At 44.3% G+C, this 12849-nt stretch overlaps 1 protein-coding gene across 3 annotated transcripts in view; it reads right to left on the bottom strand.

The window, feature by feature from the left end:
- Positions 1-12849, bottom strand: part of EFCAB5 (EF-hand calcium binding domain 5) — a 39949-nt gene that overhangs the window by 3551 nt on the left and 23549 nt on the right. For 2 of the 3 annotated variants that reach the window (XM_068154517.1, XM_068154515.1), the window contains exons 8-16: positions 12564-12663; positions 10968-11846; positions 9908-10122; positions 7497-7653; positions 5095-5384; positions 3809-3981; positions 2856-3084; positions 2007-2159; positions 743-846 (exon numbers count right to left, since the gene is read on the bottom strand). In XM_068154517.1, coding sequence (XP_068010618.1) covers positions 743-846; positions 2007-2159; positions 2856-3084; positions 3809-3981; positions 5095-5384; positions 7497-7653; positions 9908-10122; positions 10968-11846; positions 12564-12663 — 2300 coding nt within the window. The remainder of the gene's footprint in view (positions 1-742; positions 847-2006; positions 2160-2855; positions 3085-3808; positions 3982-5094; positions 5385-7496; positions 7654-9907; positions 10123-10967; positions 11847-12563; positions 12664-12849) is intronic. The other variant, XM_068154518.1, reaches the window with a different exon arrangement.

The raw sequence follows: 12849 nt of genomic DNA on the forward strand, positions 1-12849 counted from the left end.
TGCTATCTTCTGCTTCTTTATTTAACATATTTTAGTAAGATGACATTCACCTCTTGTTAAAACAAAGATACTATATTACTACAGCATTGTTGGCTTCCTTGAACTGAAATGTGCATAGCTCAAGCCACAGACAGAAAGGAGACAACACCATTGTGGAACACAATATTGCTTACCCAAGCAATTGCTGAAATTCACAAGAATTTAACACACCTTGCTTTAAACCAGCTTCCTGTTTGTGTCAACACTGGTTCTACAGAGCTTTATAACAAGTGAAAACATCTGCTGAAAGAGCAAACAAATGGCTGTTCAACCAACTCTGACAATAAGGTTGATGTGCTTGTAAGACAAGTCTGTGAGGATCTTGGCAGTGGATGGAAATAGGCAGCTGAAGGAAATGAGACTAATATGGCCAGTCAAAAAGACAGATTATTCTACAGAGCAAAATGAGGCAGTGTAGGCTCCAATCCTGCAAACCTTTGACAGCAGATGTAGAGCTTGCTTGGCAGCTCAGCTGGTCAGCCTTAAGTCTTTGCAGGCCCAAACTCAAAGAGAAAATAGTCCTCACCTCTTCTTGATTCAGTGTCACATGCATATGCACCAGAAGCCCTGAAGGTGAGAGAGCTACAGCCAGACACCTCTGCAGGGCTGCTTTATCATGGGCTGTATGTGACATGGATCAGCCTGATGCAGGCTGGTGTCAAGGACCAGAGGTAAGTAGTTCATTGTAGGTGCTGCAGCCTACCTTAAGAGGTTTTCTTTTCTGAGGAGAAGAGCAGGACTGCTGTGAATCTCTTTTTGTCCTGTGTTGTGTGTAGTGACCATCTTGCGCAGAGCGTAGTCCCCAGGCTGTCAGAGGGGGAAGGGAAGTTTAACAGCTACCATTTTGAAGCTTGGAAAGGGAGGAAATTGTTTATCTCTTAAAGGAAACTCCTATGTACATCCAAGTGCAATGGGTTGGTTTAAAGACATCTCCCAACAATGCTTGGCTTTGTTCCAGAGTGTATTGCTCAAGATGTATTAAGAATGTGCCCTGGGCCTCCCTCAGCCAGATTATTTAATCCACCCCCAGACTCCCACTGAGGAACACCCATAGGCCAAGCAGAGGTTTTCCTTCTTTTTCCCAGTCCTCTTTCTTGTGTCATGTTTGTGTCACTGTGCCTTGACACATGAAAAGCACAGAGGGGAGCAAATGACCTGGCTATCAAGCAACTAACAAGGGAACAGTGCAGAGCCTGGAATGACAACAGAAAGCTGCCAACATAAACCATGCTTATCAGAGGAAGCAGCTGAATTATGGCTACAGCAGATGTCATACAGACTTTGTGATGACACAGGATCAGTCCTAAATATTGCATACCCTTTTCATCTTCTTAACTCATTTGTATGTGAAGTGACAAGCTCCCAGGGCCCAAGTGCCTGCTGAACAACTGGAACATGACCTGCAGGGAGGGGGCTAATTGGAAAACAGACACTTCTCGACTTGGCTTGATGTCTTGACTGCTGACATTGTTCAGCATGAAGAGCTAATACATTAGCTATGACATTATTTTTTCCTGTTAAATAACCATAGTTTTGACATGCAGGGATTCTCCAGAGGAGAGCTTCTGTCCCAGACAGCAAAGCTTTAGCTGGGACTTGCAGTATTGGCTCATCTATGGATGGATAGATGGCTGGCTGTGGGGTTTTGCTCTAGTGGTTGTTATGCAGCTTTGAGCACTGAAGTAGGAGGATATTCCTTTGTCCTACGGAGAAGGACCCATATTAGCAGTGTTCCTGAATTGTTTTACATGGGAGGGTGAAAAGAAAGAAAGGTGGCTTCCTTCACAGCAGGAAACTTCCCTCTCTACCTTTGTAGCCCTTTTGTTGCACAGGCAGGCACAAAAATCTCAGGCAGTCTTCATTTTTTATGACAAAGCCACTGGGAAATCATAGGAACCTAGGAATGGCAACTCCTTACCCAAGCAGCCTTTCAGCCCCTCACTATTACAGACCTTTAATCTGCATACCTTGTCTTTGCCAGGCTCCACCAGGTACATAGAAACAGTGTGGATGCTGGGTGCCCTGGGATACAACCATTCCAGAGCAGTAACAGCTATTTGTAGAACATTTTGCAGCATGCAGATGTGGAGGTAGGCTTTGCTGAATGCACGAGAAACTCCCTGTGAAAGCAGAAACCTCCAAATGAGCCAGAAAATGTCATATGGTTTGGTGGGGGAAAGGCAGCAAAAAGAAGCAAAATGGTTGTAGCAGGTTACTTTAATCAGAACTTGTAAAGCAGAAAAGTGACTGCAAAATGTCCCTTAAATAACGCTCTAAAGCTGCAGAGTAGCCAGGTCACAGCCAAGTCCTAAATTAGACAACGCTGTTTTCAGTTGCATAGCCAAAGCGACTGGGAACCTTGGCTTGCTGCGCTCCCTGCTGCTCAGATGAGGCATCCGCAGGGAGGCTGAGTCTACAGAGCTTGCCGAGGAAATTCGGGCTGCTGTGGCTTAGAATTATTCTAGCAGGTAAAAAAAGTAAGGTTTCATGGCACTTTATGGAAACAAACACAAATATGAGGTTCAGATCTTCAAATCTTCAGGAAAGAAAAACTATTATTTAGGGGCTTTGCACAAAAGGGGCAGGAGAAGCTTAAATTATTGTTGAGGTGATACCTGATAATCAGTTACAGGTAAGATGCTAATGAGTAAGATGTTGATAAGGTGTTCTGCTCACACCACTTTCACCACACACAGTAAAAAGGAGCCCACAGCTCTTCTCTTGGTTGTACCTCTTACATTTACTCAGAACAAACACGTGAAGTTCACAAAGTCCTTATGTAGTGATCTAACAAACTGCTTTCTGCTGGTGCTCACCTGATAAAAACTGATCTCATGGGCCATGATGACAGTTTTCTCACGCTGGTCCCGAAGAGTGTCAAGTCCTAGAATGCCAAAGGCTCTCCAATGAGCATCTTGCAGTGGCAGCACCAGGAATGAGCCTTTTCTCTCCCCCGTGGGGCGGTCATAGTTCCAGAAGTGGATATTTCCGTGGAGCTGAACATTGGGAACATGGATTGGCTTTCCTTCTTCAACAGCTGCAAAGCTGCAAAATAAACATACTAGGAGGCTTGTTAAGAGTAGCAGAAAAGCTTTAGAAAAGCAGCAACTGCTTCAGCTTGGATCTCTGCTTTTTTGGCATCAGAGAAGGAAGATGGTAGCTCCTTACTCTGACCACACTCAGAAATATCACATTTACCACTTGCATCCCAAAGACAGTGGTAATAAATAAGGCATGTTTCATCCTTAGGGCATGTTACAAACATCAGCTAATGAATGCAATGCAAAGGAATACAGAAACAAGCAGCAGTTACATTTAATAGGTTAAAAAAGGAGCAGTATTTAAAGACAGAGACAAGCTTTTGGAGAAGTCAAAAAGCATGAAAGCTGTTTGCAGTGTAAGCACTAGGGAAGGGAAGGCATTGTTCTCAAAAAATATCTCATGGATGTAAACTTGTGTGAGGGAATTAATTTTTAAAGAGGAAAATGTAGGTCCAATGTAATAGTCATTTGCTAAAGGATGAGATTTATTAGACTGTGAGCTAATCTCCCCAAGGAAAGGAGAGAAATCCCAAACTGAGCAGCTCTAAGTAGACCATGCAGAGTGCGAGGATATGTATATGATAATGAATCATTACACAGCCATCCCTAAGGAGACTCCCTTCTGGAGTACCCTATCAGCCTGTTTCTGTGCACCCCAAACGCTGCCTTGTACCCCTATAGTCTAAGCCTTTTAAGAAAAAGGAAGAGATCTTTGCAGTTTTTCATACCTTACTCCTTTCATGTCTTTGTACAGTATCTGGTTCAGAACATATGGAGCATCATCTGCTGTACATGCCACATAGTGTAGGAGAATCTGTCCCCGCTCTGGTGAGAGCTGGTTCTCTTCCAAAAGGGCAATATATGAACTGATCTTCTTGTTATCCCCATGGGCTTCTGCATCCTAGCAACCAAATGTTTCTCATTACATGATGTACATTAGCCACTGGCCATTACATTCATTTCATGTACTTAGCACTTGTCTCAGTTTCTGCTGAGATGCTGTTCTGGGTCACTGATTTTGTATGTCATGCACCAACTGCACACATGTGTGTGTCTATGCTGTGGTCACATCTGACCAGTACACCCTCCTACAGGCAAAACCACTTTGTATTTTGATTGGCAAGGAAAATGGATTGCTGTTTTTCCTGCTGCTAATGGAGACCAGTTCATAAAAATAAGAAAAAATTAAAAATCCCTAAGTATAAACTGTGCCTCAGCAAAACTCCTGTGGATTTCTCAAACAGGAGGCTTCCTTGGAAAAAAATCAAACCAGTGCCAGAGGTGCTACATTTGTAAACTCAAATATTGTATTAACACTTCAGCTACTATCAGAGTTTTGCTTTGAGGAGAGCTTTAATGCTGAAGACAAACATCTGAAGTTGCAGCTTCAAGATGAAAATTGAATTATATCTCCACTGCAAATTAACCATCCTTGTTCCAGACTGACTCTGATGTGTTTCCTTAGAGAAGCTCTAAAACTAGACCTGTGGCTTTCCAAATTTGATCTGAATCAGCTCTTCAGAAAGTGATACTTAAGTGTCCCTGAGATGCTTTTCTGTACTGGCAGAGCAGGGATGAGAATTCTGGAATTGTGGCTCTGGGCTGGGACTCTCTCTGTACATAACTATGGGCTCTCCTGAATGTCAGCAAAGTGCAGAAAAGCCCAAGGAAAGCATAGTTTCATTCAGGGTTGGAAGGGACCACAAGAATCATCTAGTTCCAACCCCCCTGCCATGGGCAGGGACACCCCACACTAGATCAGGCTGGACAGAGCCTCATCCAGCCTGCTCTTAAACACCACCAGGGACGGGGCCTCGACCACCTCCCTGGACAACACATTCCAGGGTTTCACCACTCTCATGGTGAAGAACCTCCTCCTCACATCTAGCCTGAATCTCCCCACCTCCAGCTTCATTCCAAAGCAGTCTCAGCTTCCTCCACTCAGAACACCAGGGGCTGAAGTCAGTGCCACAACCCCAACACAAACAACCCCTGTGCTCCCCGGGATGCATACCTGGGAAAGGGCCTTGAACACTGCTTTGTAAACTGGTTCCATGCTTGCTCCACTGGTCTCAGCTGCCTGCTGGATATTGTACAGCCATTTCCTCCTCTCTAAGCTCTTCAAGCACTCCATGTCACTTCTTTCCACCCTTGTGGTCAGAAATTCTACCAAATTATCAATAGCTTCATCCTCATCACCAGTCAACTCAGAAGCAACTAACTCAAGGAAACTCTGGAATGCCTTTGGGGATAGCTTCCCCACTCTGCTGAGCTGTGGGTAACGGGTGCAAAGCTGCTTCTTTGCTAGTAGAAGAAAGAAACAGAAAATAAGACAGGGACAGTCTGTTTGACAAAAATATCCTTCTTCTCTTGCCCAGCACTTATCTCAGCCTTGTAATCCTAACAGGCTGTGCCTGGAAATGTAAATTTACCCCATCGGTTTCTTCCAAGCCTGGCTGCCGCTGCTCTCCCCCGCCCCTAGCTCTGGGCTCACGGGGGTGCTCTTGCACAGCCTTTCGATGTCGCAGCAGCCTCCTGGCTTGGGAAAGCCGGGATTCAGTGGGTGCTGTGGCCAGCCTGGGCTTGCCTGATCATGCTCCTAGCAGTGTCGCTCATGAGCCCTGCCATGACTAACACTTTCATCATTTTTTTCATTTTTTTCTGCAGCCTGATTTCAAATCCTGTTGGACTCGAAGAAGTAAAGAAAAGGGAAGAAAGTAATTTGTCAAGTTGCTACTGAACAGCAAACTAAGCAAGCAGAGGTACACAGGGAGAAGTGTGACTTTGCTGTTAAGCAGGGAGAATTTTGTGATCAATACATATAGTGGGCTGTAAGGAACAGTGTAAGAGAAAATACTTTGATTAATGGTGACAGGAATAGGCAGGAGCTGCCCTGATTGCCTCCCAGTACCCAAGACACGTGTGTTTATGGGAGCTGAGAGCCTGCTCCCTTCCCCACAGAACTCAGGGAGCCTTTTATCACTGATTTTAGCTGTAGAAGCAGCAAATACAAAGTGGCCCCAGCCATGGCAGAGCTGACTGTTAATGTTGTTTTATCCTGCTCATCTTCTAAAGAATATTCAGTATGTTTTCAATTCAATTTCTGCTTTTTTTCTGACAGAGGTGGGATGGAGAGTCTTTTGATGGTGTAAAAATGGACTTTCACCTCCACTTTTTGCTTTTTTTGAAGAAAGAAATACACATGAAGCTGCACATGGCATGATGAATGCTTTCATTACTGAGCCACAGTAATGAATTCTCTTCCCCATTCATCTGTAATGTTACACTTTTCACTTACAAGGAAAATCAAGTAATTCTACCCACTTTTCATTCTGTGTTTCCATCAAGGAGGATTGCAATGTCTGTGAACCCTTCCCCCACCAAACCTGCTCACACCAAAATGTCTTTGAGAGATTAGGCTGAAGCTGCTAGGAATAGTTTTATGTTGCTTGTAGGTGGCATTGATTTTGCTATCCTATCTTTCTATTTATTTATCTTTTAGTTTATGAGCCCTTCATGAAGGGACTATGTCCTTCCATATTTCTGTAGTGTGTTCTGACATGCTTTGAATAGCTACTGCCTCCAGCTTCCTCAAGCTAAAGAATAAAGAGACTTTGATTCTGGCCAAAATGAGCCACTTTCAGTACATGTAGCAGGACAATCAACATGAAGACAGGCATGGAGATGAATAAACCAGTCCTCTCCACCCCAGCACACATGCAGACATGTTCTTAATTGCTAATACAGTATTTCAGAGCACCTCATGCCTACATGTTAATAATATGTATGAGGCTGCCAGACAGGACCAGGTGAACCTGCAGCACTTCTGTCTGACCCAAGTCTACTCTGTCAAGTACCAAAGTTGCTAAGTTTATTCAGAGAAATTAACCAAAAGAGAAATGAGGCTCAAAGTTGCAATCTAATTCAGGAGAGGTGTGAAACAGTGTGGGTTACTAAATGCTCTTTGAGACCCATAAGGAAAGGTGATGTTCCCTCACATGACTTCTATTCCTGGACACAGCACAGTAAAATATATCTTTTAAAACAGCTGGATGACCCAGGCAGTTGAGACTAAAAGTGCAAACATGTCCTTAAGCTTATGTGTGTTTCTCACTGCCCTATCACAAGTCTACACTGCATATTGCTTCTGAAGTAACTTTTCTACATGTCACAGTGTCATAAAAGCATTGGGCTACCTCTCTGACTGGGAAAATGTTGCAGAGGAGTCTCTCACATGAGGAAGGGATGAAGCTATGCATTAGCAACTAGGTCTGGGTAACTCTTCCTTTCCATTTTATACATCATACCATGAATGCTTATGATTGCCTGGAAAACCAAAAGATGACTGGTGCTTGCCAACAACTTCATTAGCCCTGTTGTTGACATTGTTCTCTCAGAGCAGGGCTGTTTCCTTACCCTTTCTCACAGCCTCTTTTTCCATCCCTTCCTTGAATGTGTTTAGAACAGCATCCACCTCTTCTAGATCCAGAAACCCAGATGCATTGTTGTCCCACTTCTCAAAAAGTGCCTCCAGAAGCAGTTGCTGCTGGGCCAAGCAAGAGACTCGGTGAGCCTACAACAGTGGAAGAGGTGGTCACTGATAACTCCTGGACACTGACATTCAGTGTCTACACAAATATGGAAGGTACAGGATTTGCTATGGCTCAGGCCAAATCTGTACATACACAGATCAGACCTGGACATAATTCATTAAACCTGGGAGATAGCTGGAAACACTAAACACAGCCAACAGTTCAGTTTTGCTAAGCAGAATCATCACTGCAAGAGGGTTATTGCCCAGTGAACAAATAAACCCTGTGCTAGATATGAGGTGAGATCAACTCAGGTAAGTGTAAGTTTCCCAGAATGCAAATGTCTTCTCAACAAGAGCTAACCACAACCTTGTTAGTAACACCCAAAGATGTGACAGTTTGTATTTCCATACATTAGTATTTTGTGGGTGCTGCCCTGAAGTGTGTGGGCTCCAAGCAAAAGCAGATACAATTTGTCCTTTAAAGTCAGCCCTTGAACAGTGAGCAGTGATAAATGGCTGGAGTGGAATTCTCTCAAAGGCCAAAACACTGGCAGTGGGTGTTGTGTTCAGTGTGAGGACAGCAGAGCCGTCAGATCCAATATCTCATCCAAATTAGGTCAGCAGCACAGAGGGAAACTAGAAAGAGGTCTGAGGAAAATGCAGCTAGAGAGGCTACTGTGGACAGACCCACCACAAAATATATTTGTACTCTGAAGTGGTAAGGAACACCCTGATGCTGTGCACAAGGGTTTTGCTGAAGGGGAATACCCTTCTTCAACACATGGCGTGAGCTTCTTGTGACTTAAACACATAGAAGCATGTGCATGCTGACATACAGCCATGCACATTGACATACAGCCATGCACGCTAACATACAGCCATGCATGTTGACATACAGCCATGCACACGGACATACAGCCATGCACACTGACATACAGCCATTCACGCTGACATACAGCCATGCATGCTGACATACAGCCATGCACGTTGACATGCAGCCATGCACGCTGACATGCAGCCATGCACGTTGACATACAGCCATGCACGCTGACATACAGCCATGCATGTTGACATACAGCCATGCACGCTGACATACAGCCATGCACGCTGACATGCAGCCATGCACGCTGACATGCAGCCATGCATGTTGACATACAGCCATGCACGCTGACATACAGCCATGCATGTTGACATACAGCCATGCACGCTGACATACAGCCATGCATGTTGACATACAGCCACGCACGTGGACATACAGCCACGCATGCTGACATACAGCCATGCATGTTGACATGCAGCCATGCATGTTGACATACAGCCATGCACGCTGACATACAGCCATGCATGCTGACATACAGCCATGCACATTGACATACAGCCATGCACACGGACATACAGCCATGCATGCTGACATACAGCCATTCACGCTGACATACAGCCATGCATGCTGACATACAGCCATGCATGTTGACATACAGCCATGCACGCTGACATGCAGCCATGCATGCTGAAATTCAGCCATGCATGTTGACATACAGCCACGCACGCTGACATACAGCCATGCACGTTGACATACAGCCACGCACGTGGACATACAGCCATGCACGCTGACATGCAGCCATGCACGCTGACATGCAGCCATGCATGTTGACATACAGCCATGCACGCTGACATACAGCCATGCACGCTGACATACAGCCATGCATGTTGACATACAGCCATGCACGTTGACATACAGCCACGCACGCTGACATACAGCCATGCATGTTGACATACAGCCACGCACGTGGACATACAGCCACGCATGCTGACATACAGCCATGCATGTTGACATGCAGCCATGCATGTTGACATACAGCCATGCACGCTGACATACAGCCATGCATGTTGACATACAGCCATGCACACAGCAAACCCAAGCACAACCTGGTATGTACATGCCAGTGCAGTAGGTCAGAGATCAGGTTGTGGCTATTACTAAGGTGAATAAGCAGAATGGAATGTTTTGAACTCTTTCACAATTAACTATCAACGTGCTGTCTCACTGAGTCTGGCTCTAGAACAGACAGCCAATCTCTTAAGGATGAGTCTGTCATCACTTCTAGAGCTACGGGCTAGGGAGGGAGGATCCATATGAAAACAACAGGGTAAAAGGTCTCTTGAAACAGAGAATGTGAGGCTGCAAGTGAATAGGGCTGCCAGCATGAGATTAAGAGTTGACTTTGTCAGTGTCTGTAAGCATCTGTTTGGTTTTTGTTTGGACATGGGATCAGCAAAACTTAGCAAGATTTACTTTTTCTAGTTGTTCAGTTTTTTCTTCTTCTGTCTGTTTGTATTCTCCTCTGATAAATGCAACAAGCCTCTTCACAGTAGGCAGAGAAATGTTTTCACCAACAAATGTCTCCATGAGCTGTACAAACTGTGGCAGGTTGAGGCAGCTTTCATCAAAGGCACTCCTAGCATGAGAAGCCCAACGATTCTGAACCTCTGCCATGATGGGACGTAAGTCTGAAAGGCAGAAAGCAGAGTGTGAGCAGGAAGCCAGGTCCTGTCCTAAGGCTGGCCACGTGGCAGATCCCAGCACAGTCCTGAATCCTGCACCTTCTATCAATGAAGTATGGCTGAACATGGGTTGGCTCCACACTGACTAAGGAATTTCATCTGCTTATACTTTTCTAATAGCATCTCTCCAGGTTTATGCTCCAGTCTAGCATGGATGCTATCACACAGCCAGGTCAAATCACTGAACACAGCTGAGCTGAAATGACTGTTACATAGCAAATGGACTTCGAGACAGACTACACAGCTCTTACCTTGAAGTCAACTTCAGGAGTTAGTGTTTGCATTCTCACCCAAGCTTTTAGCTCACAGCAGTACTGGCATGCCTGCAGACACTGCCAGCCACTATGTGATACATGATCTTATATCTCACTATGAACAACCACAGTCTAAAAGTTACTAAAAATAATCTCTATATTTAACATGATCAGGCTCCTGTCTTGTTCTACTGATATTACAGAGCAAAGCAAAACATAAAGTTCCTCCTTATTATAAAAATGACACTGCTTCAGAAAGTCCCTACTTGAATTAAAGTGTCTGCTCAGTGCCTGGAATACAGATCACCATCAAAGTGACTCACCTGCCATCCTGTGAGAGGAACATGCTCTGAAACCTTGGCAGGAAACACTGTGCTGAGAAGATATCAAAGTTTGTGGTGTTGTGTATTCAGAGATCACTCACAGGCTTTCAGTAGTTTTGAAATGGAAAAACACACCTATAATTAAACCAGTCTAAATGTATATGCTGGAAAAGAATCAAGTCTGCCAAAACACAGAAGAATGCTTTACCCTTACCCCGCTCTTGCAGAACATCCTCATCCTGCGGTCTTGTCTCTGTGCTTGTCTGTTGGCCAACCTGGCTGCTATGCTGTCTAGAAAAACTCTCTTTTCTTGCAGGAGTTTCTTTCACAAGCTCTGCAACAGGAGCATCCTGGTTTGAATCAATGACATCCATGTCTGTCACAGCTCTGTCTTCTGAGGTCATGATTGGAGCTTCAGCTGCTGGTTCTGGGATTGTGTTGGTTGTCTCTGTAATCCAGTTGTGCCCCTCCTGACTAACTTGCCCTTCTGAGCCAGGTTCTCTGTCTGAGGTAGGATGATCTTCTTCCCTATTTGTTTCTGTGTTGGGTTCCCTACCCAAGCTAAATTCCTCTTCCTTCATTTGTTCTTCAGCTCCAGGTTCTCCATCTCCTCTGAGACTGTATTCTGTAGAGGCTGATCCTTGGAAAGCTTCCTCTTGTGTGTCTGCCCCTGCAGACTCAGTTTGCCTCTCAGTTTCGATCTCTTCATGGAAACTGGGTTTCTCACTGTGTGTGGTACCTCCATCCAAATCACTACCCTCAAAATCAATGCTTTTTGCTGCTGACACTGTGTTCTCACCTTCCTCTCTCAACTCAGCATCACTTGATTCTGGTGCTTGGTGTTCTTCCTTAGGAATTCCTCCAGTCTCAGCTTCATTCATATCCATTTGTTCAAAAAGCTCTTCACTGGCACTGGTTCTCATTGTATGTGTGCCTTGTCTATCATCATCTGCAGGTTCACATGGAAATATCTCTCCCTCAGAAACTCCTGTTTGAGACAAGACTGTCTTTTCACTGAGTTCCTCACAAACTTCCTGGTCAAGGCCTCCCCATAAATCTGCAAGCTCCATATCTTGCAGCTGAATTAATGGCCCTGAAACAGAAAAAAATGTTGATAAAGTAATGGTTTGCACTGAGCTCATGGTCTCCATTATTGCATCTGAAAATTCAAAGTGAAAGAAAAAAGGTAACTCTCAAGCAAACCCAAACTCTCAGAGAGTACCTTCTGGCCTTCTGCAGGCACTCATCTCAGAAACATCAGAATGCCTGCAGAGAACTGCTCTTGTTGCTCTGGATTACACCATATTTCCTTTGAAATAAATATCATGTTAATAACTCTCCACACTAGGGAGGAAAGAGGTTAATTTGCCTTACATTTGGTCTTAGCAATTAATTAATTTCTAATATCTTTAAAACATTTTACTTCCATTTGATGATTTTCTGTGGGTTTTTTCCTCTACCCTTCCACGTTTCTGGAGAAATTTTAGTATAAACACACAATTAACTTTGAATGTTGCTCAGTGAGAAAGAACATTTCCTTCAGGAAGAGAAGTTTTTCTTTATTCCTGCTTCCAAAGAAATACTTCAGAATTTTGTAGGAAGGAAAAGTTTTGGCAGCTGAAGTATTTCTGAACCTTGCCTCGCAGTTTGCAAAACATGGTTTCAAATGATGGTGCATAGATCACAGCATTCATTTGGGTCCTTTTCTTAGGCTCTGCCCATTTCTGGTAACACTTACAAACCATAAACTATCTAACCTCTTGTGACCTCCTAATGCCTTAGCCACCACTGAAACATCCCAGATACTTACACTGGCTGGGGTTGCAGAATCCCTCCTTGGCAGCCACAGGGCTTCTGTCATGGAAGTCTTTCAGCAGGGCAAGTATTTTTTGTCGGTTTAAGAGACCAACCTAAACCAAAAATTACAATCATTGTATTTTCCCCCGGGTTCATGGGACTTATATCAACACTTGCAGCACTACAAAGGCACCATTAGCTAAGAATTACCTGTGACTGAAAATTCTCCATTACCAGAACATCAGTACAAATTTCAAAGCTATTTCTCTGGGCTTAGCTGGAACTCCCCACACAGATCA

Source organism: Melanerpes formicivorus, unplaced genomic scaffold (genome assembly GCF_026170545.1).
Source record: "Melanerpes formicivorus ecotype bairdi unplaced genomic scaffold, bMelFor1.0.p_v2 SCAF_29, whole genome shotgun sequence".
Lineage (NCBI taxonomy): Eukaryota > Metazoa > Chordata > Aves > Piciformes > Picidae > Melanerpes > Melanerpes formicivorus.